This window comes from Tenrec ecaudatus, chromosome 5, assembly GCF_050624435.1.
Source record: "Tenrec ecaudatus isolate mTenEca1 chromosome 5, mTenEca1.hap1, whole genome shotgun sequence".
NCBI classification, from domain to species: domain Eukaryota; kingdom Metazoa; phylum Chordata; class Mammalia; order Afrosoricida; family Tenrecidae; genus Tenrec; species Tenrec ecaudatus.
The window spans coordinates 82424942-82439614 of NC_134534.1; the positions used below are offsets into that span (position 1 = coordinate 82424942).

The window sequence follows — 14673 nt, forward strand, 5'->3', positions numbered from 1 at the left end:
CTTAGTGGTTGGTATGTATGTTTGACTAAGAGGTGTACGAACTGGTCTTCCAGGTAAAGCACGTGGGCAGCTTCCTATCACAGTAAAGTTGGGCTTTAGGACAGATCTTGAGATGTCATTCATGATGAGGAATGTGATGCCACTCCTCTTCAATCTGCCATACAACCTTAGGTTCCAAATGGCCAATAGGCATTCATTTTCGTTTGCACATCAATTCCTAGTGGATAAGTCTTCACACATTCATTTTAATGGATTACAATTTTCCTAGTCTCATACTTTGTACATTCCACAATCCAGTTAAGAAAGGTTTGCAGCTATTTCTTCAGTTTGAATCTTGTCACATTAGCAAATGATGGTCCCAAAAGTTTTGTTCTATCCACGTCATTAAGGTCGGCTCTTTTATGAGGAGGCAGTGTTTGAGACCTCCTTCCTCTCGGATTTTGAATGCCTTCCTACCTGAGGGGTCCTCGTCCAGGACTACAGCAGACCCTATTCTACTCAGAGTGTCTTCGCTGGTCAATTGTGTACGCACAGCACCAGGTCACTCTTCCTAGAGTTAGTCTGGAAGCTCCACTAAAATGGAAGCCACTACAATCCAAATCACTGACAGGCAAGTAGTGGAAATATACAAGGACAATTCAAAAAGTTCATAGAAAAAACCAAATGAAAAGATAATGGAGTTCTCCCACAAACTTTTTGAAGCCTTCTTGTATAGGTGCTGTCTTTGTGTTGGGTGCCATTGAGTCAGTTCTGACTTACAGCAACCTGTGGTACAACTGAATAAATTAACGTGTTTACGATCTAGTTAGTGTCAAAACACATTTTAAATGTTTCGGCTAAAGTGAATCAAGATTAGCAGTGCTCTATATTAATTGTTTCCAAATAAAATTGGGATTTTTAATGAGACCAGCAAAGGACAACAAAAGAAAACAAATCTTTGAGACATCCTTTGACTAAATCTCTTGCCGTAATTCTGAGAATTCTCTGCAACAGATTTCTAGCTATTACCCGGCTCCTTCCATGCCCCTTAAGAGTGCTCATCCTTACCGAGGCAGTAATATGTACAGTGGTATTAAACACAACAAGGTACATGAACAAGTATACTTTTTGTTCTATAATTTTTCATTTTTCAAGCTATAAAAGTAATTGTATTTTTGTTGAATAGGCAATATAACTACTACTTCTCCACATGGAAACCACAATTTAATAAACATTCTTTCATTACTCCCTGAAAGTCAGACACTTTTCCAAAGCTCCAATTTCTCAACAATAATGATTCCCAACAGCGTGGAAGGCTGTGGCAATAGTGTTTCTTCTGACATTTGAACATAACTTAGCCAGACTGACGGAGACACATGTTCAAGACCTGTGTATCAGATACTCCAATCTTGGAGTCTACTTGGAATTTACAACGAGGAGCTAGAGGAATACCTGTACCCACTCCCTGAATTGTGACACACTGATGTTTACATGCACTGAGCTACATAAATTTACAGATTCCACTATTTGGTCTTAACAAATCTAGCTTTCACAAAATAGACAGTGGATAAAAGGATTCCTTTATGAGAGGCAAGGCTTGAAATAATACCAACAGTGTAAGTAAATGGGAAAAGATAAACGTGAAATCTGACCTTTCTGCTTCTAGTATTAGTTCTTCCATGGAACATGACAAGTCAAATCAATGACAATTTGATGCTATGAACGTGATTCATCAAGACATGTAAAGTAAGACTGCCAGAAGGTAAAAACAAGCCCTTACAATTTGAAAACAGAAAATTACTGAGTTTAAAAAATTATTCCTTAAAATAGTTTGTATGAAGCCTCAATTTTTATTCCTCGCTTTATAAATGATTTACAACATGCACAATGTGAACACACTAGTACGTAATTGAGAGTGTGTAGAAATGTCATACCAGCAGTGATGGCCGGCTATAAAACAGATATCTACTGAATGAGCAGCCAAGAAACTCCCTACCCGGCAGCCCATTCTTTGACAAGAACAGAAAAACTCAAACACCAAACTGACTGTCATCGAGTCAAGTCTGATTCATAGGACCTATAGAACTGGGTAGAACGGCCCCTGCGAGTTGCCAGGACTGTAATTCTTTCTAGTTATCCTAAGGAGCAGCTGATGATGAAGAACTTAGAAGACTAACCCGTAACCCACTACAACCCGAGTTCTGGAAATAGAAAATATGCCTATAAAAATGTTTATTCCTTCAATCCTGTCCCCTCCCAAATATCCCCCAGGCTCTATAAGACATTTTTCAGTATTAGTGCTTCCAAATACAAACCTTCCAGTAAAATAGTTAAGGTAATTTTTAAAGTAATTAATTAACCACAGAAGCTGCTTCAAAAGAAAAGTTGATTTCTACACAGTAAATTGTGATTAATCCTGTCATAAACCTAGAGATTTTTGCACATGTGAATGTACCAAGTTTTTATACCAATTAACTCATCATATGCTCTGCAACATTTTAGCTCTGTCAAAACAATCCCATTTCCTTTTGATGTTTCAAAATCACTACATTACTATCAATAAGAAAGCACTGCTTTTGTTGCCATATAGCATTGGGCTAAGGTAACCCCAAATCAACAGGCATTCCTGCAAGAGTAATAAGCAAACCTTACTGGAAATCCATGTCAAGGCAAGGAGAAAGGAGGATGTATGTCATGGAGAAGGCAATTACATTTCTGCTGGTGGGTAAACCAGGTGGAGCAACTTCCCATGGGGGGAAAAAACTTAATATCTAAATAGAACCCAAGGGGAGAACAGGCCTGGTAGATACTCTGTTCCTAATTAAACACTGTTGACCTAGTTTCTATCTAGCCCTTGGTGACCTAGGCCATGTGCTTCATACTTCAGGAACTTTAGACTCTGTCCTTTCAGGCACACAACACCCTCTGAAGGACACATAAGAAAGATTCAATGTGGAATCCCCAAAAGTGAACCGGGCTTTACCTCAAACTCACCTGTAGCAGATTTGAGGATTGACAAACCCCTTGTGCTTAATCCTAAAACCCCCTAGTGTGAGAAGAAACAGATGACTGCCACCCCAAGGCGATGACATTGGCAGTCGCTGGACTTTGGTTTGGATCTCTTGATTTGAGGGTGCTAACTGAAAGGGGGCCCAGAACTACCATCATTTACGATTTTAATGCCCTCATTGCTTTCTTATGACATGTATTAGTTTGGTAGGCATGAGTCTGCATTTGTGAATGAGTGTGACTGAAAGTTTTGCCCTATCACCATACTCCATTGTTCATGTAGTGTCTACTCACTTAAGTGTATAATCTGCACAAGTGAAAAATTCATACATTGTGATCTGAAAAGCAAGCCTTACATGTATAATTTCCTTTTCTCAACAGCCATTTTAATATCATACCATGGGCTAAATTAATGACACTATCAACCCTTATAATGTCTACCATAAAATGATAATGATGTCTCTAAAGTGAACCAGAGACAGAGATAAAACATAGCTATATAAGTGGATTTGGAGCTCGAACTTAATTCTAGTCCCAATCTAAGAACAATCCGTTCTTACAGTATGATCCTGCTCAATGTATGTCTTCATGAAGAGATCACTGAAGATATGGGTGCTGTAGCAAAGTGTGTTGAAGAAACCAGATGGTGGTTGGTTAACAAAAGAACAACATCTGAGGTCTTGAAAGCTTGTCTTCAAACAAGCAGCCATCTAAGTGAGACATCAACTAGGTACACATGGAAGAAGTACACAAGCCTGTGTGATCCAAGGATTTGAGAGAGCAAAATCCAATCCAAAGGAAAGAATGATATCAGAATGTACGTGCTGAACACCCGGTTTGTGGGCTATGGGTAGCCATGGAAGCCCAAAATCCATTTCCAGGGTCCCCACATGGATTAAACAGCTGGGAAGTCCCCTCAAGCCACAGTATAGGGAGGTGAACAGCCTTACTATCAGACAGAAAACACTGCAAAGCAGATTATGGTAGAGCTAGTTAGATTAAAATGAAAGACCTGTAACAATTGATCTCTGACCAATTTTAAAACTGCTTCAGTTTTTCATATTTTATGCTTTGTGTTTTGTTTTTTAATCATTTTATTGAAGCTCTTACAACTCTTATAACAATACATCCATCCATGTGTCTAGCACATTTGTACATATATTGCCATCATCCTTTTCAAAACATTTTCCGTCTCCTTGAGTCCTTGGTATCAGCTCGTTCTTTTTTCCTCCCTTCCCCACCCTCCCACCATCATGAACCCTTGAAAATTATTATTATTTTCATATATTATACCATCTGCTGTCTCCCTTCACCCATGTTTCTGTTGTTTGTCACCCTGTGCTTTTTGATTGAGGCTTTCCCTTGATTCTTTTATTTTGTTTTAGTCATCATTGATTCTTGTTTGTTTACTTTTCCTGTTTTGTATGATCCTCTGTAATATGAAATCCAGGATAGGTAAATCTATAGTGACAGCAACTGGTAGCATAGTGGTTACACATTGGGCTGTGATCAAAAAGGTCAGCAGTTCGAAGCTCCCAGCTTCTCCATAGGAGAAAGATGGGGCTTTTTATAGCCATGAATAGTCACTGACTCAGAAACTCATAAGGGCAGTTCTACCCTGTCTTAGAGTCACTATAGTCAGTACTGACTCAATGGCAGTGAGTTTAGGTTTAGAGGGGCAAGACAAAGGAGGCTGGGGGAGATGGAGAAACTAACAACAATAAGTACAAGAAAAAAGAAAGTATGTCGAAATTGACTGCACAATTCTTAATACTACTAAACTACTCAATGTATGATGTGAGTTATATGTCAATAAAACTATTTTTTAAGAAGAAAGTACGGCATTAAAAATATATACAAAAGATATAGCATTTGGGGTCTTAAAGGCTTAAAGATAAAACAAACAGCCATATAGCTGAGAAGTAACAAAGCTCACACAGAAGAAGCACATCAGCCTGTGTGACGAGGTGTCAATAATATCAGGTATCAGGCATCAAAGACCCAGAACAAAAAAATCATATCATTGTGAATGAGGGGGGAGTGCAGAGTGGCGACACAAAGCCTATTTGTAGATAACTGGACATCCCCTTACAGTAGGGTCACAGGGAGGAGATGAGCCATTCAGGATGCAGTACAGCAACAATGAAACATACACCTCTCCTCTAGTTATTTAAAGCTTCCTCCCCAACACTATCATGACCCCAATTCTACCTTACAAATCTGGCTAGACCAGAGCAAGTACAAGGGTACAGATAAGAGCTGGAAACACGGGGAATCCAGGACAGATAAACCCTGTAGGACCAATATTGAGAGTAGCCATACCAGGAAGGGAAGGGAAAGGTAGAGGAATATAGGGGGGAATGGATCACAATGATCTACCTATAACCCCCTCCCAGGGGGATGGACAACAGAAAAGTGGGTGAAGAGAGAGAAATCGGTCAGTGTAAGACATGAACAAATAAAAATTTATAAATTATCAAGGGTTTATGAGGGAGGGAGGGGAAAATGAGAAGCTGATAACAAGAGCTCAAGTAGAAAGAAATGTTTTGAAATTGATGATGGCAACAAATGTACAAATGTGCTTGACATGATGCATGTATGGATTGTGATAAGAGTTGTACGAGCCCTCAGTAAAATGATTTTTTTAAATGTGCAGTTATTTCTCTGAAAACTGAAAAGTTACCAAGTCATCAATGTCCCAGGTTTGTTCTTCCCTAAATTAGAAATGTGATCAATTCAAACTTTACCATATGAACAGTAAAGAGATCCTGACGGTTCAACATCGGCAGAAAGTAGGACCAGGCAGTGTTCTTGCTACGTTTTGCATAATCAAAGAAAATGCTAACACGCTGGTGATTTTCCTACAAAATGAAAAAAAGACACTAATCAGAATACATTTCACTAAACAATATAAAAGCTGTGAATTGCTTCTCAACATTTCATTTGAAGATCAATTTAAATGAACATGAGTCTTTTCCCCCCAATGTGTGTAGATTTTCTGTTACTCTTGTTATAGGCAGGTAGATAGTCTTTTAAAAAAAAAAAAAAAAAACCCTACTTTAATTATTCTGCTTATTTTAAATTGATTGAAGCAGGATAGGAAATCCAGTCCTGCAAGGTGAAAACCTGCACCTCTGGTCTGTCCTTCCCAGTGTTGCTATGTTGTCAGAAGGTGCGCACCTGGTTCTACACAGATGAAATCAGGAGCTGGCAGCAGCACCACAATGAACTCTAGAAGCACCTCAACTACTTACAAGTAGATTAGGGGAGTTGAATTAGACAAACATCAAACATTCAAAGTTAATCATAGCCTATCACAATAAAAAACATCAGGGGTCTATAATGACAGGATTTGAAGAGGAGTGAATTCTTCCTTGAGATCATGTAAATTTCACCTCTCACGTAAGATTTTCCCTGCAACACTGGAGGAAAGCTATTTTATAGCTCATTATGGGAGTATATCTGCTAGTAGCAATGTTTGCTAAAAGCTCAAGTAATGGTATATAGAACAATTAGCATTAAGTCAAAATTTAATTCTGACAGTTAACTACTTGAGGAACAGACTGCCATCTAATTAATGAACAGTTATAATTATATATAACTAATATATATAATGTATATATAATAGTATATAGTATTATTATGCTTTCAAAGGGCACAAAATGCAGACATTTCATTTTCACTCCTTTGGTAGATGATTTCCAAAATAACAACTGTAATTCTCATTGAAATGTAAATGAAAAAAGTATTCTACATAAAGTTCAGAAAAATATTTGATAGGAAACATTATATAAATGTAAAGTCTCAATTAGGTTCTTGCCGATTTCTATTCCTCATAAAGATGTGCAATGGATAAAACACATCAGTCACCATTCTGCCAGGTACTTGGGTTTCAAGCCTTTAAGAGAATATGGATAACATCCTTCTAGTGAGAAAAACTTAGCAATTGCTGTTAGATCCAGGTACAGCAAACAATTTAATCCTCAAGCTCATGTACTAAACACTAAATACAGGAGGAAAAATAAGCAAACTATTCTGTCCAAAAACAGTCTCTTCAGAAGTTATACCAATGAAATAAAGGAAAAGTGTGTGTTTGGGGGGTGGGGGGGTGATTTAAGTCACAACAATTTTTAAATAGTACAAAGAGACACGTGGTAAGTATACGAATTTCCCAATTAAAATATAATTTTATAAATGAAATTGCTCATATTATTGGGTTGGTAGCTGAGGACAATTGCACCGACCTAGCTCTGAATCTCTCAACATACACCCCCAACCCCAACTGACAACACAGATTAACAAGAGGAAAAGAGAAAATGAACAAAACCCCAATTAAAGCAAATAGAAAAATTAGTACTGTGTCCAAGCAAAGCTCTCTCTGCTGCTTCCAACTGGAAAATCTGCGTGGAGGGAAGAATATGACCCAAGAAGAGGTCCTAACTTGAGAGACCCACCAGAGACTTATGAAAAATCAGGGAGCTGACAATGGGAAGTACAGAAAGGAAATACTTTTGAAAAAAGAAAGTGAGAAGCTTCTTTTAGAGATTTGACCTGAAAGAGAAAAACATGAATGGCCAACAGCAGCCTAAGAAGTTACCAGAAGAAGAAATTAGAAGATGCAAACCAAGATCTATCAGCTGATGAATTTTCCCTTAAAAAAACAAACAAAAAAACCTGTTAACACTCCAAATTGAATTTTATGTCTTCGAACAAGCATTTGGGAAAATGAAAAAATTCTTGAACCAAAAATTAAAAAAGTAAAACATCAAACCTAACCTTAAAAATCCGTAGTTGGTTATGATGCACACAGTCAAATGCCATGGCAGAGTCAATAAAACACAAGTAAATATCTTCCTGCTATTCTCTGCTTTGAGCCAAGATCCACCTGACATGAGCAAGGACATCCCGTGTTCCACATCCTCTTCTAAATCTGACCTGAACCCCTGGCAGCTCCCAGTCAATGTACTGTTGCAACCATTATAGGATGATCCTCAGCAAAATTTTACTGGCATGTGATATCAATGAAACTGTTCTGTAGTTTGAGCATTCTGTTGGGTCACCTTATTTGGAATGGGCACAAATCTGGATCACTTCCGGTAAGTTCCAGCTTTCCTGCCATAGATGAGTGAGTGCTTCCAGTGCTTCATCAGTGTGTTGAGACATCTCCATTGGTATTCCACTGATGCTTGAAACCTTGTTTTTGGCTAATGTTTTCAGTGAAGCTTAGGCATCTTCCTTCAGCACCACTGGTAGTGGCTCATATGCTACTTCCTGAAATGATGGAACATTGACCAATTCTTTTTGGTACATTTACTCTGCATTCCTTCCATCTTCCTTTGATGCTTCCTGTGGCAGTCAATCTTTTCTTAAAGAATCTTTCATTATTGCAACTCGAGGTTTGCATTTTTTCTTGAGTTCTTTCAGTTCAAGATATGCTGAGTATGCTCTTCCTTTTGGATTTTCAAACCTAGGTCTTTGCACACTTCATTATAATATTTGGCTTCGTCTTCTCAAGCTGCCCTTTGAAAACTTTCTATTCAGCTCTGTGGATCATAACAAACTATGGACAACATTGAGAAGAATAGGAATTCCAGAATTCTTTAAAGGGCTCATATAGAACTTGTACATGGATAAAGAGGCAGCTGTACAAATGGAACAAGAGACGACGGCATGGTTTACTATCCAAAAGGTGTGCAATGGTGCTGTATCTGCTCATCATATTTACTTAATCTGTATGCTGAGCAAATCCTCAGAGAAGCTACTTTATATGAAGAAGAATGTGGCACCAGGAATGAAGGAAGACTTATTAGCAACTTTCAAGATGTATGACAAAGCTTGTTTGCTTTAAGTGAGGCGGACTTGAAGCACATGCTGATGAAGATCCAGGACGGCAGTCGTCAGCATGGATTAAAACTCAGTGTAAAGAAAACCAAAATCTGCACAATTGGACCAATGGATAAAATCACGATAAATGGATAAAAGGTTGAAGTTTTCAAGGATTTTGTCTGGCTTGGATCCACTAACAGTGCTCATGAAAGCCGCAGTTAAGAGATTAAGAGACATACTGCATTAGGTAAATCTGCTGGACAAGACCACTTTGAGTAATGAAAAGTAAGAATGTTACTTTGAGAATTAAGGGACACCTGGCCCGAGCCATGGTATTTTCAATGGTCTCATGTGCATGTGAAAGTTGGAACTGAATAAGACTGAACGAGAAGAATCCATGCATCTGAATTGTGGATCTTGAGAAGAGTATCGAAAGTGTCGTGAACTGCTAAAAGGACAAACGTTTGGATGAAGTTCACCAGAGTGTCCCTTAGAGGCAAGGATAGCGACTCTGACTTCCATGCTCTGGACTTGTTGTCGGGAGAAACTAGTCCGTGGAGAAGGACATCATGCCTGACAAAGCACAGGGGCAGTGAAGGAGAAGGCGGTCCTCAGAGATGGAGCAACCCCGTGCCTGCCACAGCAGGCGCAAGCATTAGAAGCCTTGAGGACGGCGCGGGATCGAGCAGTGTCTGGTTCTGCTCTGCAGAAGGTCGTTAGGGGTCCGAGTCAACTCCCTAACAACAGCGTAAAAAATAACAAAACATGTAAGCAAATAATTTAAGGGTAAAAACATAGAAACGTATCCCTTAAACAAAGGAAAAGATCTTCAACGTCAGACACCAATTCTCACTTCTCAGGCTGGTAAAATGTGAAAAACTGTAAATGCCCTCCCCTGGCAAGATCAGAGAGACACAGGTGCTCTCCAAAATTGTTGATGCAAGCATAACATGAATGATCTGGTAATATAAAACTATAGAAATGTCCCCTGGAAACAGCACACCCACTTCTTAGAACTCATCCTAAATACTCTAAAAATAATAACATTTGTACACAGTATTTTTTATGCATCGTAATTTGCAACTGAAAATATCAAAACCAACCTCGAGGGCTGTTACACAGAAGCTTGATTAAGTAAGCTAGAGTACATCTACTAATGAGTACCATTTAGGTATAGAAAAGGAATATGGGAAATCCATAAGAACTCATAATGTGAAAGAGCAAAATGAGAGAGGTCCCTATCATTGATGGGGGCTATGAAACCCATTCCCCTTATAAGGCCCGCTGTAACGTGGGCAAACCATCCCAGAGGGTTCTTCTAAGCTGTAGTCGTTGCAGGAGCAGCTCTAAGGGCTCTTCCCCAGTGGGAGGGGGGTTTGAGCTGACACCCTTTACGTTAGCATCCAAATGGTTAACTCTATTACCAGAGCTTCTGTATTATACATTTTAAGTGCTAGTGTATAACAAAGGAGGTGGGGTTAGTATAGACATGTAGCTATCTGCCTCCACCATATGTCTGTCGGTTTGTCATACTGTGGAGGCGTTGGTGTTGCTGTGATGCTGAACGCTGTTACTGGCATTTCAAATATTAGCAGTGTTACTCCAGGTGTTCACTCTAGGTCTTAGCAGAGTTTCCAGTCTAAGAACAAACGATGGGGGAAAATAGACTATCCAGTGAACAGTCTGGAGGAGACAACAACGGGATCGATGGTTCTAGGGGGACATGGGAGAGGGGGAGGCAGGGGAAAGGAGGTGGTGTTGACCAAGCCAGGGCCAAGGAAGCAACAAGTGATCCAAAATTAGTTGCAATGAGGGTGTGAAAGACCTGGTAGGGATTCAGCAAGGGCAATGTAACCAAGAGAAATTACTGAAACCCAAATGAAGGCTGAGCATGACAGTGGGACAAGAGGAAAGTAAAAGGAAATAGAGGAAAGAACTAGGAGGCAAAGGGCATTTACAGAGGTCTAAAATACAGGGAAGTATATATATATGTATATATATATATATATATATAGGATGGTGGGGAAATAGATCTACGTGCATATATTTATAGATTTAGTATTAAGGCAGCAGATGGATATTGGACCTCCACTCAAGTACCTACTCAATGCAAGAACACTTTGTTCTATTAAATTGACATTCCATGGTGAACATCTTTCCGACATGATCACTGAAGACAAAGCGGGTGCATAAGCAAATGTGGTGAAGAAAGCAGACGGTGCCCGGCTAGCAAAAGATATAGCGTCTGGCGTCTTAAAGGCTTGCAGGTAAACAAGCAGCCATCTAGCTCAGAAGCATCAAACCCACATAGAAAAGGCACTTCAGCCTATGTGACCACGACGTGCAGAAGGGACCAGATATCAGACATCAAAGAACAAAAAAACATATCAGTGGGTCCCAACCTTCCCAAATATGATCACTGAAGGCAAATGTGTGCATAAGCAAATGTGTTGAAGAAAGTTGATGGTGCTCGGCCATCAAAAGATACAGCATCTGGGGTCTTAATGGCTAGAAGGTAAACAGCGGCCATCTAGTTCACAAACAACAAAGCCCACATGTAAGAAGCACACACCAGCCTGTGTGATCATGAGGTGTTGAAGGGACCAGGTATTAGACATCAAAGAACAAAAAATATCATATCATTGTAAATGAGGGTGAGTACAGAGTGGAGACTCAAAGCCCATCTGTAGGCAACTGGATACCCACTTACTGAAGGGTTGTGGGAGGAGACGAGCCAGTCAGGGTGCAGGGTAGCGATGATGAAACATACAACTTTCCTCTAGCTCTCAATGCTTCCTCTCCCCACGATCATGATCCCAATTCTACCTTACAAATCTGGCTAGATCAGAGGATATACATGGGTACAGATAGGAACTGGAAGCACAGGGAATCCAGGTCAGATGACCCCTTCAGGACCAGTGGTGACAGTTGCAATACCTGGAGGGTGGAGGAAAGGTAGGGTAGAAAAGGGGAACCGATTACAAGGATCTACAGATAACCTCCTCCCTGGGGGATGGACAACAAAAAAGTAGGTGAAGGGAGATGTCAGACAGTGTAAAATAAGACAAAATAATAATAATTTATAAATTATCGAGGGTTTATGAGGGAGGGGAAATGGGGAGGAAGGGGGGGAAATGAGCTGATATCAAAGGCTCAAATAGAAAGCAAATATTTTGAGAATGATGATGGCAACAAATGTACAAATGTGCTTGACACAATGGATGTACGCATAGATTGTGATAAGAATTGATAAGCCCCTAATAAAATGATTTTTTTTAAAAAAGGCTGTCCCAGTTAAAGGCTTTGGCCACTACAAACCTTATGAATGGCAACAGAACATTGCCAGATACCAAAAACCGTATGACTAGAAGCAGAACACTGTCAGGTACTGTCAGGTACAGTGTCAGAAAACAAGCTCCTCCGTATGGAAGGCACTCAAACTATGACTGAGGAAAAGCTGCCTTCTCAAGGTAAAGTTCAGCACAACGATGGGAATGGCCTAAAACCTTTGGAGCCTTCCTTTGTTGATGGGGCACACCTCAGAAGAAGAAACAGCTGCAAACACCTATGAATAATCAGATTTTATATGCAAAGTAAGAAGCTAGGAAAAGTGGAAGTCATCAAAAATTAAATAGTATGCATAAAGATCAACAACCTAGGCATTAGTGAGTTAAAATGGACTGGAATTGCCCATTTTGAATCAGACAATCATATGGTTTGCTTTCCCCAGGAATGACAAATTCAAGAGAATTGGTATCACATTCATTGTCAAAAGGACATTTCAAGACCTATGTTGAAGTATAATGGTGTCTATAATTGGATAAAACCTAACCAGGAATCCAGTTCACAAAACTGTCATTCAAAATTTACCCACCAACCTCTGAAAGCTAGTGATAAACAAATTTAAGAATTTAACCAACTCCTTCAGTTAGAAATTGATCAAGCAGACAATTAAGATGGTGATTGGAAAACAAAAATTGGAGACAAGGAGGAAGGAAGTAGTTGGAGAATATGGCCTAAGATATATAAACAAAGCTGGAAATCATGTGATAGAATTTTGCAAGACCAACGACTCATTCATTGCAAAAACCTTTTTCAAGCAATATAAAGTTTTATACACATGAAGTTCGCCAGGTAGAATACCCAGGAATCAGATTGACTACATCTGTGGTAAGAGACGGGAGAAGCTCAATAGGCGGTGGAGCAGCTCAATCCAAAACGAGGCCAGGGGCTGAATGTGAACAGACCATCACTTGCTCATATGTTTGTTCAGATTGAAGATGAAGAAACTCAAAACAAGTCCACGAGAGCCAAACTATGACTTGAGTCTACTCCACCTGCATTTCAAGGACATCTGAAGAACAGATTTGAATCACTGAACACTAATGACAAGTTTTGAGATGACAACAAGAATACCAGACTTTGAAGAAAGCAAACGGTCATTAGAAAGGCAAGAAATAAAGAAAAGATCAAAATGGGTATCAGAAGAGACACTGAAACTTGCTCTTATTCATATAGTAGCTAAAGTACATGCAAGAGTTGAACAGAAAATTTCAAAGGGTAGGTTGAGAAGACAAAGTGAAATATTTTAATAAAATATGCAGAGACCTGGAGTTAGAAAGCTAAAAAGGAAGAATATACACAGCAGATATCAAACTGAAAGAAAAAAAATCATGCCTCAAGTTTTAATAGTGAAGGATTCTATGGGCAAACTGTGGAACAATCCAAGAAGCATCAAAAGATAATAAGAATACACAGCCACGATGCCAAAAAAAACTAGCCAACACTCACCCATTTCAAGACATATATGATATAGAACCAAAAATACTGAAAGAATAAGTCCAAACTGTACTGAAGGCATTAGCCAAAACTAAGGCTCCAGGAGTTGATGGAATACCAATTGAAATGTTTCAACATTTGACGAAGCACTGGAAGCAGTTATTCATCTACACCAAGAATCTGGAAGACAGCTACCTGGCCAACAAACTAGAAGACAGCCGTGTACCTATTCCCAAAAAAGGTGACCCAGCAAAATGCTCACATTATAGAATGATATCATTAATACCACATGTAAGTAAAAGTTCACTGAAGATCGCTCAGTAACAGTTGCAGCAGTACACTAACAAGTAGCTGCAAGAAACTCATAAAGCCAGATGCAGAAGAGGCCGGGTGACAAGGACTATCACTACTAAGGTCAATGGATCTTGGCTTAAAGCATAAAATACCAGAAAGATGTTTACTTGTGTTTTATGGGCTAAGGAAAGACATTGGACTGTGTGGATCCTAAGAAACTGTTTGGCCTTGAGAAGAATGGGAATTCCAGAACACTCCACCGTGCTCCTGCAGAATCTGTACATGAATGAAGAGGTAGTTGTTCTAACAGAACACGGGAATGTCAGACGGTTGAAAATCAGGAAAGGTGAGTAGCAGGGTTGTATCCTCTCAATACACTTATTCAATCTACATGCTGAGCAAACAATCAAAGAAGCTGGACTGCATGAAAAAGAACTTGGTATCAGGATTGGAGGAATACTTACTAACAAGCTGAGATACACAGATGGCACAATCTTGCTTGCTCAAAGTGAGAGGCACTTGAAGCACTTGCTGATGAAGATCAAGGATTGCAGCCTTCAGTATGTATGACAGCTCAATGGAAAGAAATTTTGGTAACATCATGAAAAATGGAGAAATGATTGAAAGTCAAATATTGCATCTTGATTGGATCCATAATGCTCATGGAAACATATCAAACAACACATTGCCTTGGGTAAATCTGCTGCGCAAGACCTCTTTAAAGCATCGAAAAGCAAGGATGTCACTTTGAAGACTAAGGTGCACCTGACCAAAACCGCATTTTCA

The 14673-nt window shown here is 39.4% G+C and overlaps 1 protein-coding gene across 4 annotated transcripts in view; it reads right to left on the reverse strand.

Annotated features, from left to right (window-relative positions):
- The window catches only part of ATP6V1H (ATPase H+ transporting V1 subunit H), a 113248-nt gene that overhangs the window by 86362 nt on the left and 12213 nt on the right, over window positions 1–14673 (reverse strand). For 2 of the 4 annotated variants that reach the window (XM_075549664.1, XM_075549665.1), the window contains exon 5: window positions 5736–5849. The exons of the other annotated variants lie outside the window; for them this stretch is intronic. In XM_075549664.1, coding sequence (XP_075405779.1) covers window positions 5736–5849 — 114 coding nt within the window. The remainder of the gene's footprint in view (window positions 1–5735; window positions 5850–14673) is intronic. 4 annotated transcript variants of the gene reach the window in all.